At 36.6% G+C, this 17,663-nt stretch overlaps 1 protein-coding gene across 19 annotated transcripts; it reads left to right on the plus strand.

Moving 5' to 3' along the window:
- The first annotated feature begins 699 nt into the window (after positions 1-699).
- LOC129889880 (pentatricopeptide repeat-containing protein At3g06430, chloroplastic-like) lies at positions 700-11,062 on the plus strand. 19 transcript variants are annotated; one of them, XR_008766957.1, is made up of 7 exons: positions 701-1,159; positions 1,650-2,802; positions 3,299-3,367; positions 3,657-5,313; positions 6,940-7,022; positions 9,515-9,617; positions 9,707-11,062. XR_008766957.1 is itself a non-coding variant. In XM_055965342.1 (2 exons), the coding sequence occupies exons 1-2, from the start codon at positions 785-787 to the stop codon at positions 2,793-2,795; spliced, it is 1,521 nt and encodes a 506-aa protein (XP_055821317.1). In that variant the 5' UTR covers positions 700-784; the 3' UTR covers positions 2,796-3,012. The 19 variants fall into 19 exon arrangements, 1 of the variants encoding a protein (XP_055821317.1); XR_008766951.1 differs by having other exon boundaries at positions 702-1,159; positions 3,277-3,367; XR_008766952.1 differs by having other exon boundaries at positions 702-1,159; positions 3,277-3,367; positions 6,968-7,022.
- The last annotated feature ends 6,601 nt before the right edge of the window (positions 11,063-17,663 follow it).

The raw sequence follows: 17,663 nt of genomic DNA on the forward strand, positions 1-17,663 counted from the left end.
AATTTAATAAGTGTCCAAAATTGGACCGTTGGGCCAAAAAATCAGATCTGTCCGCCTGAACTGATTTTTTGGGCCTTTAATTGCTAAAATCTTTTGGACTTTGGTCCATTTCTAATCTGCATACCATGTATACACCTGCTATATATCAATGTATATATGGTGCATCTCGACCTTTGATTTAGCCTTCGGGACTTGTATTCTTGCTCCATTTCCTTTGCTTGTTTCCATTTCTTCCAGAAAAATCAAGGCTGACTCGAAAGAGTTGTTGGGTTTGTCAACCCAACAAAATGCAAGCGAGAGAATCCCAAAGAACTCATACGAGAGATTTACATGCAAATTAAAGAAAAAAATAAATTAGCAAAGTGAAACTAAAAGAACCCTGTGATGATTAACAACCAAAGGATATTAACTTTCTATCTTTCATGGAACATGCAAAAATCGAACCGATCAATAAATCAAATCAAAAAAATATTATTGGGTTATTAGGTTAATGGATTCTTAATAGTTTTATAAAAAAAATTATCGTATTATCGATTCATTTATATTTCATGCATAATTATCATAATAATGCTATAAATAAAAAATATCATTAAAATTAGTAATTATTTATTAAAAAAATATTTTTCCTAGTAATTTTTCCAATAAATAATTGAGAATTTGGGTAATGGAAATAATGGAATTGTAGTTGTGTGTTGCAAGATTAGATATTTTGAGTGGAGCATTTACCTCAATATAAGATAAGCAGTACCCTCTCCTCAACCATTTCACACGAGAGAATAGAGGAATGACGAGCGCTTCCTTTACTTTATCCTCCTCTTCCTCGCTTATCCCCTCTCCTCTACCCAGCCCGACTTCTATTGGTGGTCGCCGTCTTATCATCACCAGCGCCGGCGCCGGCGGACTCTTCCGCCTTCGCTGCGCTGTGGCCGCCACAACCTGTTCTTCTAGGATTGCATTTCAGAAGAAGAAACACTGGAAAGAAGGTGAATACCCAGGTTTCTCTGAAGTTTCTGTTTCCCACCTGAACAACAAGAAGGGGAGGAGGACCCCTATTAAGAAAAAAATCGATAGAAAGAATACCGCCAATCCTTGGGTCAATACTGTTCCTGAAGCTCTTTCTGATTGCATTGATAAAAAGCAATGGCAACAAGCCCTTCAGGTCTTTTTTTCATTTAATTAGGAGGATCGTTGATTTTATTTACTTTTTTTCTTTTTTAGTGGCGTCTCTAGTGGTGAGAAATGCACTAGTTGGACTGAATATAGTTGAATCAAAATGAACTGAGTTAATAAATGACAAAGTTGCTCTAGTTAATGAGTATGCATAACCCAATCTGTCTGATTCTTATCAAGTTCTAATAATTATTTTTAGTATCTAATAAAATTATTACTTTTTATAATCAAATAAAATAAATATGTTTTTTGAAAATAGTTTGATAACATTTCTCATTAATCACTATCAGCTCAATTTCTTAATGTATTGGATTGAAATAGTTTGAGCTAATAAATGATGTTTGCCAGCCGTAAGTGACTGCATTCTCTTGATACTGTCTTTGGCTCTGGCTCGCATAGTCGCATTGACACAAGTTTCGAATTTATTGAGTAATGGGTGGAAACTTTAACTATCTTTTACCTTTTCTACCTACCTCTAGGTATTTGAGATGTTAAAGAAGCAACCTTTTTATCAACCAAAAGAAGGTACTTACATGAGGCTCCTTGTTCTTCTTGGAAGATGTGGACAACCAGGTCACGCTCAACAGCTTTTTGATTCAATGGTTGAAGAGGGACTGGAACCCACTTCAGAACTCTATACCGCCTTGATAGGTGCTTATAGTAGAAGCAACCTACTTGATAAAGCATTTGCTCTTCTTCATGCCATGATTGAGCTACCTCATTGTCCGCCAGATGTTTACACCTACAGTATATTAATCAAGGCATGTGTGGACGCCAGCCGATTTGATTTGGTTGAGTCACTTTATGAACAAATGGCTGATCGTACCATAGTTCCTAATACTGTCACCCAAAATATAGTCTTGAGTGGTTATGGTAGAGCAGGCAAGTATGCAGAAATGGAAAAAGTGCTTTTAGGGATGCTAGAGAGTGCTGACAGCAAACCTGATGTATGGACTATGAACACTATCCTTAGCATATTTGGCAACAAGGGGCTGATTGAAATGATGGAGAGATGGTATGAAAAATTCCGTAATTTTGGGATTGAGCCAGAAACGCGGACATTTAATATCCTCATTGGTGCTTATGGGAAGAAAAAGATGTATGATAAAATGTCTTCTGTAATGGAGTACATGCGTAAACTCTCATTTCCATGGACAACATCAACATTCAATAATGTCATTGAGACGTTCTCAGATGCAGGTGATGCAAAGCATATGGAATACGCCTTTGATCAAATGCGTGCAGAAGGGATGAAAGCTGACACCAAGACCTTTTGCTGTCTCATCAGAGGATATGCCAATGCAGGCCTTTTTCATAAGGTGATCAACACTGTCCAGTTAGCTGGGAAATTGGAGATTCCTGAAAACACTTCCTTTTTCAATTCTGTTATTTATGCGTGTGCAAAGGCTGAGGACGTAATGGAGATGGAGAGGGTTTTCAAGCGAATGAAAGATAAGCAATGTCAACCTGATCTCATGACTTACTCTACTATGATTGATGCATACCAGAAAGAATGCATGACTGACAAAGTTTATGATTTGGAACAAGAAAAGCTCATGATTGTTGCCATTCACTCCAATGATCGCTTCAATGATGAGGAAAAGCTAGAGCTGCTGCCTACTTGAGAGCTAAGTATGCAATATCTCTGAACAATGTATCCAGGCTACATCTTTTGTTTGTTTTATATATAACTTAGTGCCTAGCTGTTTTTCTGAAACTAATAATTGTCCACCGTCGCTGAGTTTATGAAGTTAAGAGGTGACCCAGGCATGACTAAATACTTATTACTGATGATTATTTCTTGTGTACACCAAATTGAAATGAAGATTTTGTTTTCTGTTTTAAAAAAAGTAGTAGTTGTATGTTGCTGTACTGGTATAGAGGGAATGGGAAATTGGGAAAATGGGGTGAAATGGTGTATATGTTGCTATGTGGGAGTTGAGGTGTGTATATTGTAGGAATGGTTCGGTTAGGAATCTATAATAAGTGCGGGTTTCTTCGGCCAAGATTCTGTAATTTCCCTTTTCCAATTCCTGTTTTTGCTTGCCACCTGTTTTAAAGAACCCATGCGGTGGATCTAAAATCTTCCACATCTTCTATTCTCAGAGTCGTCCTTTTCTTTTTCAAGGAAAACAAGCAGCCTTATTTCATCCCATTTCCAGAGATCTCTGCTCCGTCCAACAGCAAGAAGGAAAAGGTACACCTTCTTTCCCCTATTTCTTGTTCATGGATATTGTGGGTTTCCCTTTCAATCTGAAGTGTTGCTTCTTAGATTTGCAAAACTTTCTTACAGTGGGTGCCTTTTTGGCTTGATTTGCTGGATTTATGTGTTTTTCAATGTTATCTTTGCTAATCCAAAATTATCGCCTTCTACCTAAACTTAATTTTTATTTGGTTGGTTTGTTAATTTATGTGCGGACTTCGCTTGCTGGATTTGCTGTTAACAACTTGACCTCCTATTTCTTGGGAATTTCTACTAAGGCAAGATTTGTTGAAAAGCTACTAACCTGGTCTGCCCTTGCATGCAATGAGAATTCCGTCACTGTGGTTAGCTCCGGAAGGTCCTTTTTATTCTAGCAGGATGGTTGGTTTGTATTTTGAGGCTTTCATTTTGGGTTTGTGCCGTTAGGCGTTTTAACTTTGAACTTTTGGTCAAAGTTTGACATCGGCCAACATTCTTGGTAAACGTGCTCGGATGAGAATTTCATCAGTGCGGTTAGCTTCGGAAGGTCCTTTTTATTCTAGTAGGATGGTTGGTTTGGATTTTGAGGCTTTCATTTTGAGTTTGTGCCGTTAGGCGTTTTAACTTTGAAGGTTTGGCCAAAATTTGACTTTGGTCAACATTCTTGGTAAACGTGCTCAAATGAGAATTCTGTCAGTGTGGTTAGCTCCGGAAGGTCCTTTTTATATAGGTAAGATGGTTGGTATGGATTTTGAGGCTTTCATTTTGAGTTTGTGTCGTTAAGCATTTTAAATTTAAAGTTTTATTCAAAGTTTGACATTGGCCAACATTCTTAGAAAACATGCTCGGATGACAATTCTGTCAGTGCGGTTATCTCCAGAAGGTCCTATTTATTCTAGTAGGATGATTGGTTTGGATTTTGAGACTTTCATTTTGAGTTTGTGGCATTAGGACTTAGGCGTTTTAACTTTAAGGTTTTGGCCAAAATTTGATCAACATTCTTGGTATATGTGCTCAGATGAGAATTCCGTCGGTGTGGTTAGCTCCGGAAGGTCCTTTTTATTATAATAGGATGGTTGGTTCAGGTATCGAGGCTTTCGTTTTGAGTTTGTGCATTTAGGCGTTTTAACTCTTGAAGTTTTTGCCAAAGTTTTAATGATTGAACTGAAAATTTAGTTGGACTGATGAATTTATTACCTCCAGTGAGCTTCCCCTTCCTACTCGTCTTTAACTGGCTTATTTGTACCCAGCTACATGATGGAAGTCCCCTCGGCCAATCGTCACTTGACAGCATAGTCCTTGATGACCATAAGCACTTTCTATCTTGAATTGACTCCTAATTAAATATAAGTCTTTTCTAAAGATACAATCAAATTCATTATATATATGCTTTTTTGTAGATCAAAAATTTCTTCATCTTCTCACAGGCAAATCTTGAAGAACGTTCAATCCAAATTCTTTCTTTGAGATTAGAAACTTTTGTAATCTTAAACTTTGCTTATCTATGAGTAGCAATGTCATTATTAAGTTTATTGTTGCAGTGATAAAAATATTTTTTGGAGTTTTAAACTGGCTGGATATCCTCTTATGATATCCCCTGCATCACATGTTAAATTTTTTTGTGAGCTATACATGTGAAAATAAGTTAGTATAATTCTGTATTGTCCAATGGAAAGTTCTATTAAGAATGTGTCACAGATTTCACCTTGTGGGTTAGTTACCTGGAGCCCTGGTCTATTTCTATGGAAGAATTTGCAGAACTTGATGCAGATATGGGGAAGTCTAACAGAAGTACATTAAAGGAGGTTACCCCGCCAATGCCACTTGGTTATACCTCTTCTTGGCAAGTTTTTGTATTAGCCAACTACTTATACTACAGATCTTTGGTCATGCATTTTATTGGTTTTGCCCACAAGTTTCTTTACACAGATCCAGAAGTGATAGTCAAGATGGTTTCATAGGTTTGTTCCATTTCAAATCTTTCCTTTTGGTGGATACTATTATAGAGAAGCTTCTGGTGCATATTTCTTGGGTGTTTGTTACAATAATGAGCGACCGAATGCATGACATGTCTGCCAGTTATGTGCATGGTCATAGTTTGGCATGTCTGGTGATCAATTACCTTGATATGACTACTTTAACTTTCAGCTAGCTAAATGAGAACTGCTCCAGATAACATGAATCTTGTGGTTTCAGTTTTTAAACAAATACTGTGTATTTTTATTTTGGCAATTGTTGGAGATACTAATTTAACTTTTCTTTGTTCTTTGGAAGTTTTTTCCCGCACTTTTGAGAGTTTGAATAACTCGCATGGTATTAGAGGACAGAAGGCAATTAATTATGTGTCTCAGAGCATATGTTGTTAGTTTAATGCACCGGGTTGCCCTGCCCTTTAGCTCCAGTGTTCTGTTAAAATCTGCATTGCATGTCTTTATCCTGATTGACGTTTGGATTAGTTAGGTATTCCACATGCTTTTATTTTGCGGACGACATAGTCCTCATCGATGAGACTCGTAGCGGAGTTAATGCTAAGTTGGAAGATTGGAGACGCACCTTGGAGTCTAAAGGGTTTAAGCTGAGTAGGACCAAGACAGAGTACCTAGAGTGCCAGTTCAGTGAGACACCTCAGGAGGTTGGCGCGGAAGTTAGGCTCGGGGACCAAGCCATCCAAAAGAAAAGTAGTTTTAAGTACCTTGGTTCTATAATGTAAGGCAATGGGGAGATCGACGAGGATGTCACACATCGTATTGGGGCAGGATGGAGGAAATGGAGGCTCGCCTCCGGTGTGTTGTGTGACAAGAAGGTGCCACCACAACTTAAGGGCAAGTTCTACAAAGTGGTGGTTAGACCAGCTATGTTATACGGGGCGGAGTGTTGGCCAGTTAAGGTCTCCCACGTGCAAAAGATGAAAGTTGCCGAGATGAGAATGTTGAGATGGATGTGTGGGCATACTAGGAGCGACAGGATTAGAAATGAGGCTATTCGAGACAAGGTAGGAGTGACCTCGGTGGAAGACAATATGCGGGAGACGCGACTGAGATGGTTTGAGCATGTGAAGAGGAGAGTCCCAGATGCACCAGTGCGGAGATGTGAGAGGTTGGCCATGGATGGTTTCAGAAGAGGTAGGGGTAGGCCGAAGAAATACTGGGGAGAGGTGATCAGACAGGACATGACGCATTTACGACTTACCGAGGACATGATCTTAGATAGGAGGGTGTGGAGGACACACATTAGGGTAGAAGGCTAGCACATAGTGGCATTTCTCCCCCTTATCCGTAGGCGTATTAATGCACTATGATTCCTTGTACTTTGATTTATGGTATTTATGTTACTATCTAATAATACCTACTGCTTTTTGTGCTTTGATTATTTCGTTATCTATTTATCTACTTTTAATATTCTTGTCTGACCTTTTTTTATGCTTCTATTGAGCCGAGGGTCTTTCGGAAACAGCCGTCCTACCTTGGTAGGAGTCAGGTCTGCGTACACTTTACCCTCCCCAGACCCTACGATGTGGGATTTCACTGGGTTGTTGTTGTTGTTGTTGTTCTCCTTGTTCCTTTTTTGAACTATGCTTTATTGTGCAGGTGATAACAGTATTAACCTCATCTACAGAACTGATGGACCTCATAAAAAATGTGGATTTCCTTCTATTCATGAGCAACTACAGGTACTCTAATAGCTGGTCTTACCAGTGGTTTCTTAATTCATTGTTAGCCGTTAGCGCACTTCACTTTGATCTTTCCTCGTAGAGTTATTAAACAAAATGTACTCTCATTTGACTGATAGAAATATCTTGTCAGCCAGCATCAGAAATGGAGAAATGGCAACCCCTGCCACAGTAATAGTGGTTACAGTATGATACATGTAGATGATGTACAGTTCCCTTTAAGTAATGAATGAAAATAGACAAAAGATATGAATAACTTTATATTGTTTTATCTTATGTGCCCCGATCTTCACTTGCACATTTCAACCACCATCTCTGAGTCATTTTGGAGAGATGAGGTTGGCCTGTTTTCTTTAGGGCCTGAAATTTAATTTCTGCTTTCATAAAGAGAGGAGTAATTTAAGTGTATTGTGTTTAGACCATTATGAAACCTATTATCGTCTTCCTAAATTAGGTCATGTAGGTGATGTAGCTTAGGAATGGACTTCCAAAATTATGAAACTGTCTCTGAATGCAAGTGTTCTAGGTTAATCTTTTTAACATAAATCCAAGTGTCTAATGAGCTTGTTCATGCGCAGGGCTCATCAGATTTTCCAGAAAGTATTAGGAACATTTGTGTAACCTTTCTAGTGGAGCCTAATTGTATGCTTGCCCATACTAGCTCCAATAGTCATGAACCTATGTTAGGGATGTGAATACCTTCACTTGGTATGTAAAACAAACAAACAACATACCCAGTGAAATCCCGCAATGGGGTCTGGGGAGGGTAGAGTGTACGCAGACTTTACCACTACCTCATGGAGATAGAGAGACTGTTTCCGAAAGACCCTCAGCTCAAAAGTACTTGTCCCGAGAAAGAGAGAACAACAATATATATATACCATATCGGCTAAAACAAGAAGCGCTGCAAATTCTACTAAATAAGAACAAAATCAATATCAAAAGATATGACAGTGTGAGGGCAATAACAACACAACTAAATTAGCACGTCTAGGTCTAAGACCAACCCTAAACCGTTACAGGGCAATACAACATTTTCCCCTGCTAGCCTTCTATCCCAATACTTTTTCGGTCTATCCCTACCCCTCGGCATAGCCCCCAAATCCAACCGCTCGCACCTCCGAACTGGGCGTTGACACACCTCCTCTGCACATGCCCAAATCATCTTAGTTTCGCTTTTCTCATCTTGTCTGCCACAGAGGCCATTCTCACCTTCTCCCGAATAACCTCGTTCTTAATTTTATCCCTCCTAGTATGTCCACACATCCATCTCAACATCCTCATCTCCGCAACATGCATTTTCCGAATATGAGAGTTCTTAACTGGCTAGCACTCTGCACCATATAACGACGGCCTAATCACCATTCTATAGAACTTACCCTTTAAGTTTAGGTGGTACTTTTCTATCACACAGGACTCAGAGGCAAGCCCTCATTTCTTCCATGCTGCCCCAATGCGATGCGTGACATCATCGTCGATGTCCCCACTACTCTGGATGACGGATCCAAGATATTTAAAATTTTCTCTCTTGGGGATAGGTTGAGTGGCAAGCCTTACTTCATGCCCTCTCCATCCTACGTACCACTGAATTTGCATTCCAGGCACTTTGTTTTGGTCCTGCTCAATTTGAATCCTTTGGACTCCAAAGTTTGTCTCCAAACCTCCAATCTATCATTGACTCTGTCTCGAGTCTCATCAATCAAAACTATGTCATCCGCAAATAACATACACCAAGGGACAACCTCCTGAATAGATCGTGTCAGCTCATCTATCACCAAGGCAAAAAGAATAAGACTTACCACAGATCCTTGATGTAGTCCCATCTCAACAGGAAAGTACTCAGAGTCTCCTTCCACCGTCCTAACCCGAGTCTTGGCTCCAGCATATATATCCTTTATCGCCTTAATATAAACCATCGAAATACCTTTAGCTTCCAGACACTTTCAGAGAACATCCCTTGAAACTTTGTCATATGCCTTTTCAAGATCAATGAGCACCATATGAAGATCCCTCTTTCCGTAAATTTCTCCACCAGTCTCCGCATAAGATGGATTGCTTCAGTAGTCGACCGCCCCAGCATGAATCCGAACTGGTTCTCTGAAATTGAGACTCTGCTCCTAACCCTCATTTCCACCACCCTCTCCCAAATCTTTATAGTATGGCTTAACAATTTGATACCTCTGTAATTATTATAGTTTTGGATATCACTCTTGTTCTTGTACAAAGGAACCATAGTATTCTCCATACATTCATCGGGCATCTTAGTTGTCTTCAAAATAGCATTAAACAACCTAATCAACCACTCCAAACCCGCTTTGTCAGTGCTCTTTCAAAAGTCCACCGGAATTTTGTCGGGTCCGATCGCTCTCCCCTTCCTCATCCGATTAATAGCACGTCTAACCTCCTCAACCCTAAAGCACCTACAGTACCCAAAATCCCAAAGACTTGGTATGCTTCTTTCCAATTCTTATATTCATTTGCCCCTGTGTCAGGACTGGGAGGATGGGCTATCTGAGATCTTTTTTACATGAGAACTGGAACAAAGATTTACGACTCTTCAGTGATGGTGAAGATGGTGGACAAAAGTTGCTCCAGGTAATCAATATTTAGCACTCTAGACATCCGTTTTGTATAGGTTGCACTTGTGTGTCTGTATTACTAACTCAGGCCAAACTATCTTTCAGTTGTTTGTATTGCGAGCAGAATCTGAACTGCAATCAGTTGGTGGGGAAAATCTTTCTCAAAACCTCCAGTGTTTGGACAGACTGAAATCCCAGCTGTGCCAGTTATTTGGTAGCCCTATTATGAAGTCCCAGAATACTCTAGAGACTGTACAATGTGAGTACTTGAGGGATGAAATCTTCAAACCCAGGAGTTTTGCAAATAGAGCAATGGTCGGTCGATATTAAATACAAGGGTGATTGGATGAAGCGGCCTATCTTAGATGATGAAATTGGGTGGCTGGCAAAGGTGCTTGTAAAGCTATCAGGCTGGTGGGGTTGAGCCAAGTCGAGAGCAGCCAAGAGAGTCCTTATTGGTCATATGTTGACTTGTCCAGTGATGCAACGAGTGTGTGCGGATCCGTGGAAATGATTAAAGTTGTGTTGTGTTCTTTCATTTCCCGGCTTCTTCTGTTACGTGGAGCTGGTGTGAGGTTCATAAGAAAGTTGTGTGTTAATGGTTGGAAAGAAGATGATGGAACCTTTACACATGGATATTTGATGGAACTCGAACAACACATCAATACTCGTCATCCTAATTGCGGATTGCAATCTCTACCACATATTTGTTCTAAAATAAGAGTTGAAAAAATGTTATATAGCTATGGATCTATCTTAGTTAATGATCCAAAAGCTTGGAATGACTTGATAAAGGGGATTTATAATTTTTAAATTATTAGCAAACTAAAGCTAGTTACTTATATTTTCTCTTGGTGAATATGACCTCTGTCTTTGGAGTATTTTCAGTTATTTCATGTTGTTTATTTTTTTCTTAGGTTGATCCATATGCCAAGTCAATTTTTTTCTTAGGTTGATCCATATGCCAAGTCAATGAACTTTAGGAAATGGCCATTATTTGCTGATTGGGAAGAGATATTTGGCAATGATAAAACTACTAGACAGTTTGTTGAGGGGCCAGAAGATGTTGAAGAAATAGAAAGAACTGTAGCTCAAGAAGTTGCTAATAACATGTCTTTGGAATTTTCTATTATTGTTGTCGATGAAGATGATGCTCCAGCTGAAGAAGATCAAATTGCTCAAGAGGAACCTAGTGTATCAACTGAAGCAACACAAAGTTTATGGTGTGCTTTTTAAGCATCAATGAAATTGATCGTAACACTATGGTATGAATGATTATTAATGATAACTTTAAACCTTTGAATGGCATTTGGTATAGCTAGCTTCTTTGTAAGGTTTAACCATGGCCTAGTTCACTTTTATTTTGTCTATGTTCTATGTGCTATGTGCCAGTTTATGTAATTTAACAATGAATTATGTAAGTTTCATTCATGATAAATGAAGATGGGTGTAGTTTGATTCCTTGAGGCCACAATACTAAAATTTCAAGTTTGTCTCAATGGTGTGTTAGATTTGTTGTATTCTTCATCTTATGAAATCTATTTTGTCACTACTTTTTTGCTTGAACACTGGACTTTTAATTTTGTCTTAATGGTGTCTTTACAAGGATAAGATTTTCACAGTAGGATTTTTCCCCCTTTTTGTACGGGGGTTCCTGATATTTATTCCGTCTTAGTGCAAAGTTGTTCCCTTTTTAATATATATATTACCTTTTCAAAAAAAAAGAAAATATATAAAGCATTTGACGTGACCAGTGGTGTCCAGTCCCTTGGGGATAAGCTCCGGTGGATCCAAAATTTAATGTTGTTCCTTGTTGTTGTTATTGTTTCGGAGGGGTAGAGGTATGCTTAAGAAGTTTTGGAATGAGGTGATTAGGCATGATATGACGTAACTTCAGCTCATCAAGGACATGATAAAAAATCTGAACCTTGTGAAACTTTTTGATCCAAACTTTTGATTCAAGAATATAATGTCAACAAATAATTTGTTTTTAAGTATATAATGTTTATTAATTTTTTAACATAACAAACCAACACCCAAATAAATTATTAAACCCTGCATAACAAAACCTTGCATTACTAATACCTGCATAACTAAACTCTGCATTACTAATACTTGGATAACTAAATTCTGTATTACTAATACCTACATAACTAAATCTTGCATTACTAATTCTTGCATAACTCTAATCAGCAACTAAATGGCCCCTTAAAGTTGGTGTATGTGAGAATACTTGCTGGAATAACCACGCAACAGATGCATGCATCTTCTGTACTCTCACTAAGATCCCCTGTAGATCTTCATAAAACAACATTTCCCTCATCTGCAAATTATAGCTTTGCTGCTTTTGAATCATATTTACTCACCACTCATTGATCGATCTTCTCTCCTGTTTGAATATAATGGATAATTTAACTGTATCATTGTTTTTTATTTATGAACTCTGCTCTTCATCAAAATTAAAACGCCTAATGGCACAAACTCAAAATGAAAGCCTCAAAATCCAAACCAACCATCCTACTAGAATAAAAAGGACCTTCTGAAGCTAACCGCATTGACGGAGTTCTCATCCGAGAACGTTTATCAAGAATGTTGGTCGAAGTCAATTTTGGCCAAAACTTCAAAGTTAAAACTCCCAACGGCATAAACTCAAAATGAAAGCCTCGAAATCCAAACGAACCATCCTACTCGAATAAAAAGGACCTTTTGAAGCTAACCTTACTAACGGAATTTTCATTGGAGCACATTTATCAAGAATATTGACCAAAGTCAAACTTTGGCCAAAACTTCAAAGTTAAAACGCCTAACGGCATAAACTCAAAATGATAGCCTCGAAATCCAAACGAACCATCTAACTAGAATAAAAAGGACCTTCTGAAGCTAACTGCATTGACGAAATTCTCATCCAAGCACGTTTACCAAAAATGAAAAGAACAACCTACGATTTTTACTTTGTTTACTGAATTTATCAACTCTTCACTTGGTTTTGTATTTTTGTCCGCTTTGTTAAGGTTAATAACGACCAAATTCCAACCACAATTGATGAACCTTTCAAGCTACCAACTATTCCTTTAGATCAAAGTTTCAGTTGATATATTGTAGGTTTGCCCCTCATTGACCTTAGAGTTCAAAGGACTGTTAAAGAATTTGAGCCTGACTATGTACGTATCCCTCTTTCTTTGGATTTCCTTTTTGTTTGTCTATACAGGTAGTTCATAGTATTACGTAGTCGTAACATTACCTACAAAATAAAGTAGGCTAGCTTTGTTTACTACCTTTGTTTACTTGTGAATTCCTAGGTATCCAAACTAAAGCCCCAATCCCTTCAACTCTAATTCTCTAAACATGAAAATACTTTCGTCTTTAATTCCATGCTAGACATATAGATGGTCATATTAACATAGCAAGATGATGTAAGTTTTTTATGGTTATAGTGTCTCTAGTTTTGCTTAAGGACCAATGGAACATTCACCATGGAAGATAATCAAGAGAAGAGGAAGTCAATGATAGAATTGTTAAAGCTGCTATTACTATAGAGTAGGAGTGGAACTTTCGCCAATAACATCAGAACTGAATATCATCAGAAGCTATTCCCAGGTGATTTTTCCTAGGTCCATCTATTCCTATCTGCTTGCTTGCTTAATTGACCCGAGGATCCAAACCATACGCCATTCAGGTCTCACTGGTCTATGACTGTGGGACCAAAGTTTGAAGAAAGCTTGCACTGGGATATTCTACTTCAATAAATTAGTTCACCGTTTAAGTCTCTCGGACTCCACTTGTGGAATTGCGCCGAATAAGTTGTTGTAGTACTTTCCTTCGTGATCTCTCAGTCTTTTTAGGTGGTATTGTACGTGCAGGGAGGAATTTCTGTATACAAAATAATGATAAAAGAATTTAGTAACAAGGTTCATATTTTCACGGATCCTTCATTTGCCTTGATGTAAGCTAATATAAAATGAGTGTGATAAAGATGTAATCTTCAAAGTAAACCAAAAGTTAGCAAAAAAAGGCTTGTCATACCCGTACTGGATACTTGCACCGCCCGTATCCATCACGTACGCTTATAACTGAACTCATCTCCATCCATTTACATTCTATTCTCTCTTTCCACATTAATCTGATGACTAAATTTTGTATTACATTAAATGCAAATACTAAAGGAGAAAATAAGACTGTTTTGCCCTTATAAGTTGGGATCTTCATGTCCCTCTTTTTGTATAATTGTATTTATTACATTTTTTGGTTTCCCCTACTAAAAAACGATCATATGTATTCATATTTTGGAAAACAATGGAGTTTTTCAGTTTACGTTTCTCGAAATGCGGATGAGAAGAGAAGACGATAGGATAATTGCAAGGTTTGGGTTAAAGGTTTCAAATAGAGATTCCCAAACCGACTTTTTGTTGGGTAAGTTCTAATTTTCGTGGTTTTGTTCTGAATTATTGAGACATCAACTAACATTAGTGTGCAATTGCGCCAAGATGTCTGATGTTATGCCCAAATCAACTGAATAACTTTTTAAATTTTTAGCAAATTTTTTTATTGCTAATAACGTTGAAATAGCTTCAATGTGATTGCACCAAAGATGGACAGTTTTGACTTTACATTAACGCTAAAATATTAAAATTCAAATAAATGATGTAGATTAATCAAATGCTCTTTGTTGTTCTTGATCCACAAATCTTACAATATGTTGAACTTTTGGATACTGAAATTTGTGGATTGCAGATACAATTATTCTGTTTGTTTTGGCTTGGTTTTGCAGGTCCATATCCACTGGGAACTATACCAATTAGGTGAGTTTTTCTCCAAGTATTACATCCACATAGTTCAAATGCAGACTTTTAACAAAATAACTGTTATCTGAATGTAAACAAATAGTGCACTTTTCCACAAGAGTGAGCTGAAATACCTGTATGCCTTAACACTCAATAGGTTTCTAGCTACTGCTCCATTCAGAGATAAGTAGAACATGTAACCCCAATCACGCGAGTCTCTCAGCCAGATTTACCATTAGACTATTCTGGAAAATTTTAGGCAACGTTTGATTATAATACCCACTGGGGTGTTATATATGTTATCATTTTAATAAAATATTTTTTCTTATTTTATTGAAATGGTCTTAATAGTTTTTTTTTTTAAAAAAAAAAACTAAAGTAGATGATTGTTGTTTTAAAAGGTTCTATTTGGGGAAATGGTTTTTAAAAAACTTTATGTGTATATGTTTACCTCCCTAAAACATGAGTAATACGATACAAAATATTATTCTTCTGACTTTTTGTTTTCACAAGTCACAATTTTTGTTCTTGATTTTTTGTGGACAATTCGAGCTAATTACTGAAACTCAAATTTTGTTGACATCATATAAAGTCGGAACAAATTCTACCATAATCTATGCAGCTAGCAACATTACGAAAGACTTACATTCCTTAAACACGTTAAAAAACAACTATTAAGTCGTTTTATTACTTTTCAAATTTATTCAATTTGTATTACAATTTAAGCGAAGCAGTGTCACTTCACTTTAATATATTGAAGAGGAGAACAAGCCCATTTATTCGATAATAGTAAAATTCTTTGGAAAGTTGCCATTTTGGTTCCTCTATTACTCTTTATTTGCACTTTAAGCCTCTCTATTTTCTGATTTAGCACATTTAACTTTTGATTTGTTAGACTTGTAATTATTTACTCAAATCTTAAACAGACCAAGCTCATCTCAACAGTTAATTATTTAAGGTTACCTATTAATTAATGTTTGTATATAAAATTAATTACTTGCCGTTACTTTAAGGTTACCTGTGTTATTGAATAATAGAATATGTATAAATAATTTATCAAGAATCTTAATATATTATATTCTTTAAAATTCAGAATTCTTAAACTCAAAATTTTGACTTCGCCTATATTTATTATCGTCAAAATCTCTTTTGATGATAATATGTATAACTTAAATTCATATTAAGAGTTATAAATATATAATACTATCAACTAATTAGTAAGACAAAGAAAGGAGTAATAAGTCATTAATGGTGACGGCATATATAAGTGTGAGTTGTATAAGGTCAAATAATATCATATTTACTAATATAATTAATTATGGCAATAGTCAAATTATTTTCCCCTACAATGCAAGAAGACAATTATAATTAGTAGTATCAATAAAACCATCTCCCTCCTTTCTGTTGGCTCTCATGGTTTATACTAAATAATAACCCCCCCTCCCCCATATATACTTTGTATGTATGTATCACCCCCCCCCCCCCCTCCTTTCTGTTGGCTCTCATGGTTTATACTAAATAAGAACCCCCCCCCCCCCCCATATATACTTTGTATGTATGTATCACCCCCCTCCTTTCTGTTGGCTCTCATGGTTTATACTAAATAATAACCCCCCCCCCTCCCATATATACTTTGTATGTATGTATCACCCGTGAATTGATCTGCATCAAAATGGATAATATTTTTGTTCTATTATTTGTAAGATTTTTCTTTTTCCCATAGATGCAGTGTAGAGCTTTTTGGTCCCTATTGCAATCTTTAATTCCTAGTGGATCATATTTTTTCTACGATCGAAGACAAGAGATTTGTTCACTAAACAATATGATTAGATGAAATTTAATTCATGACAAACAAAATTCATTAAAGCCGGTGTCAAAGCTGCCATAATGTGTTTTCACGCTCTTCTTAAATTGGTACTAATATATATTTATATACTCGTCAGAAGCAGGGTTATGATTTGAAGTTTATGTTTTCAGGCTTCTAGTTTTTAAAGTTATTGAGTTCTATATATTCAATGTTTTTTTTTATAAAAAAAATAAATAAATATAGAATTTGAACCAAAGCTATTGAGTTCGCCAGCAACCTTTTGTAGGCTAATGAATCAGGTAGTCAGAGACTAGAAGGAGAATGTATATACACCACACTCTAGATCTGCCCGTGATACTCGTATCCTTTGGTACTAAATTTACATCTTTCTAACCAAAGGGTTGTTTACCTATTTTTACGGTCAAAGAAAGCTTAGATTACAGCAAGATATAGTACATGCACCATATGCCTAAAGGAATGTAAAACGGTATTTGCAAGGCAATTGGGAACACAACTCCTCAAAGATATTTTTTGTTTTATAACTTTTATAACCCATAATATTAATCGAGAAATATATAAAATATAATTATTCTCGATGGATGAGTGAAATTAATTTGGCTTTACTCACTCTTTTTTCATTTGTTTTCACAACTTTGCACTTAGTTTTTTAATTTTCATTTCAGCTTTGTATATTTTGCTTTGAATGCTACCATTGACTTTATGGAAGAAGTGTTTCAATGTTTTTGGATTATGTGATATGCAATAATGCATAATTATTTTTAAAAATTAGTAAGAAAAATATCTTATGAATATGTTTGGGATGAGGATTCATGCTCCTGATGGCCCATCATGAAAGTAGGCCCATAAACAGTGGATTTGGTGCAACTTGGGCTTACACTAGGCTGGCTGTCATTATACTGTAAAAATAGTGCCAGAGAAACTTATAGAAATTTCATTAGTTTAGAAAATACATTTTAATTTGCAACATTATGAATTTAACAAGATTTTGGTCAGTCTAAATAGGTCCATATACATGTATCATAGGATATATGAGCTTAAAATTAGGTGTAATTTGCTCTAGATACACAGTATTTTAAGTGGATTCGCATGTATCTGGGATACATAAACAAATCTTGCTCACATCCCTCGCCTTCCTTCATATTTCTTGCCACTCTCCAATTATCTGGTATCCCAAATATATGTGAATCACACCAGATACTTACAGATATATGTATCCAATGTGATTCGCATGTATTTTGAATACATTACTATCTCGGTCGCCTTCCTACCCATCTCGCTCGCCTTTCTCCTTATTTTTAGAGGGTAGAAAAAATACATGTATCTAGGTATATCTTTCTCAATATATGGTACAGAACTCTTAATTAGTTGTTTGTTATATGTAATGATTTTTTAAAAAAATAGGTAGAATTAGTATATATGCTATGGACATATATATGTCTAATAAGGTAGTTTT

The sequence above is a fragment of the Solanum dulcamara genome, chromosome 5, assembly GCF_947179165.1.
Source record: "Solanum dulcamara chromosome 5, daSolDulc1.2, whole genome shotgun sequence".
Lineage (NCBI taxonomy): Eukaryota > Viridiplantae > Streptophyta > Magnoliopsida > Solanales > Solanaceae > Solanum > Solanum dulcamara.

Coding starts and splice junctions, on each gene's coding strand:
- LOC129889880 (XM_055965342.1), top strand. CDS start 785: ATGACGAGCGCTTCCTTTACTTTATCCTCCTCTTCCTCGCTTATCCCC. Junction 1,160..1,649: donor AATGGCAACAAGCCCTTCAG/GTCTTTTTTTCA, acceptor ACCTACCTCTAG/GTATTTGAGATGTTAAAGAA.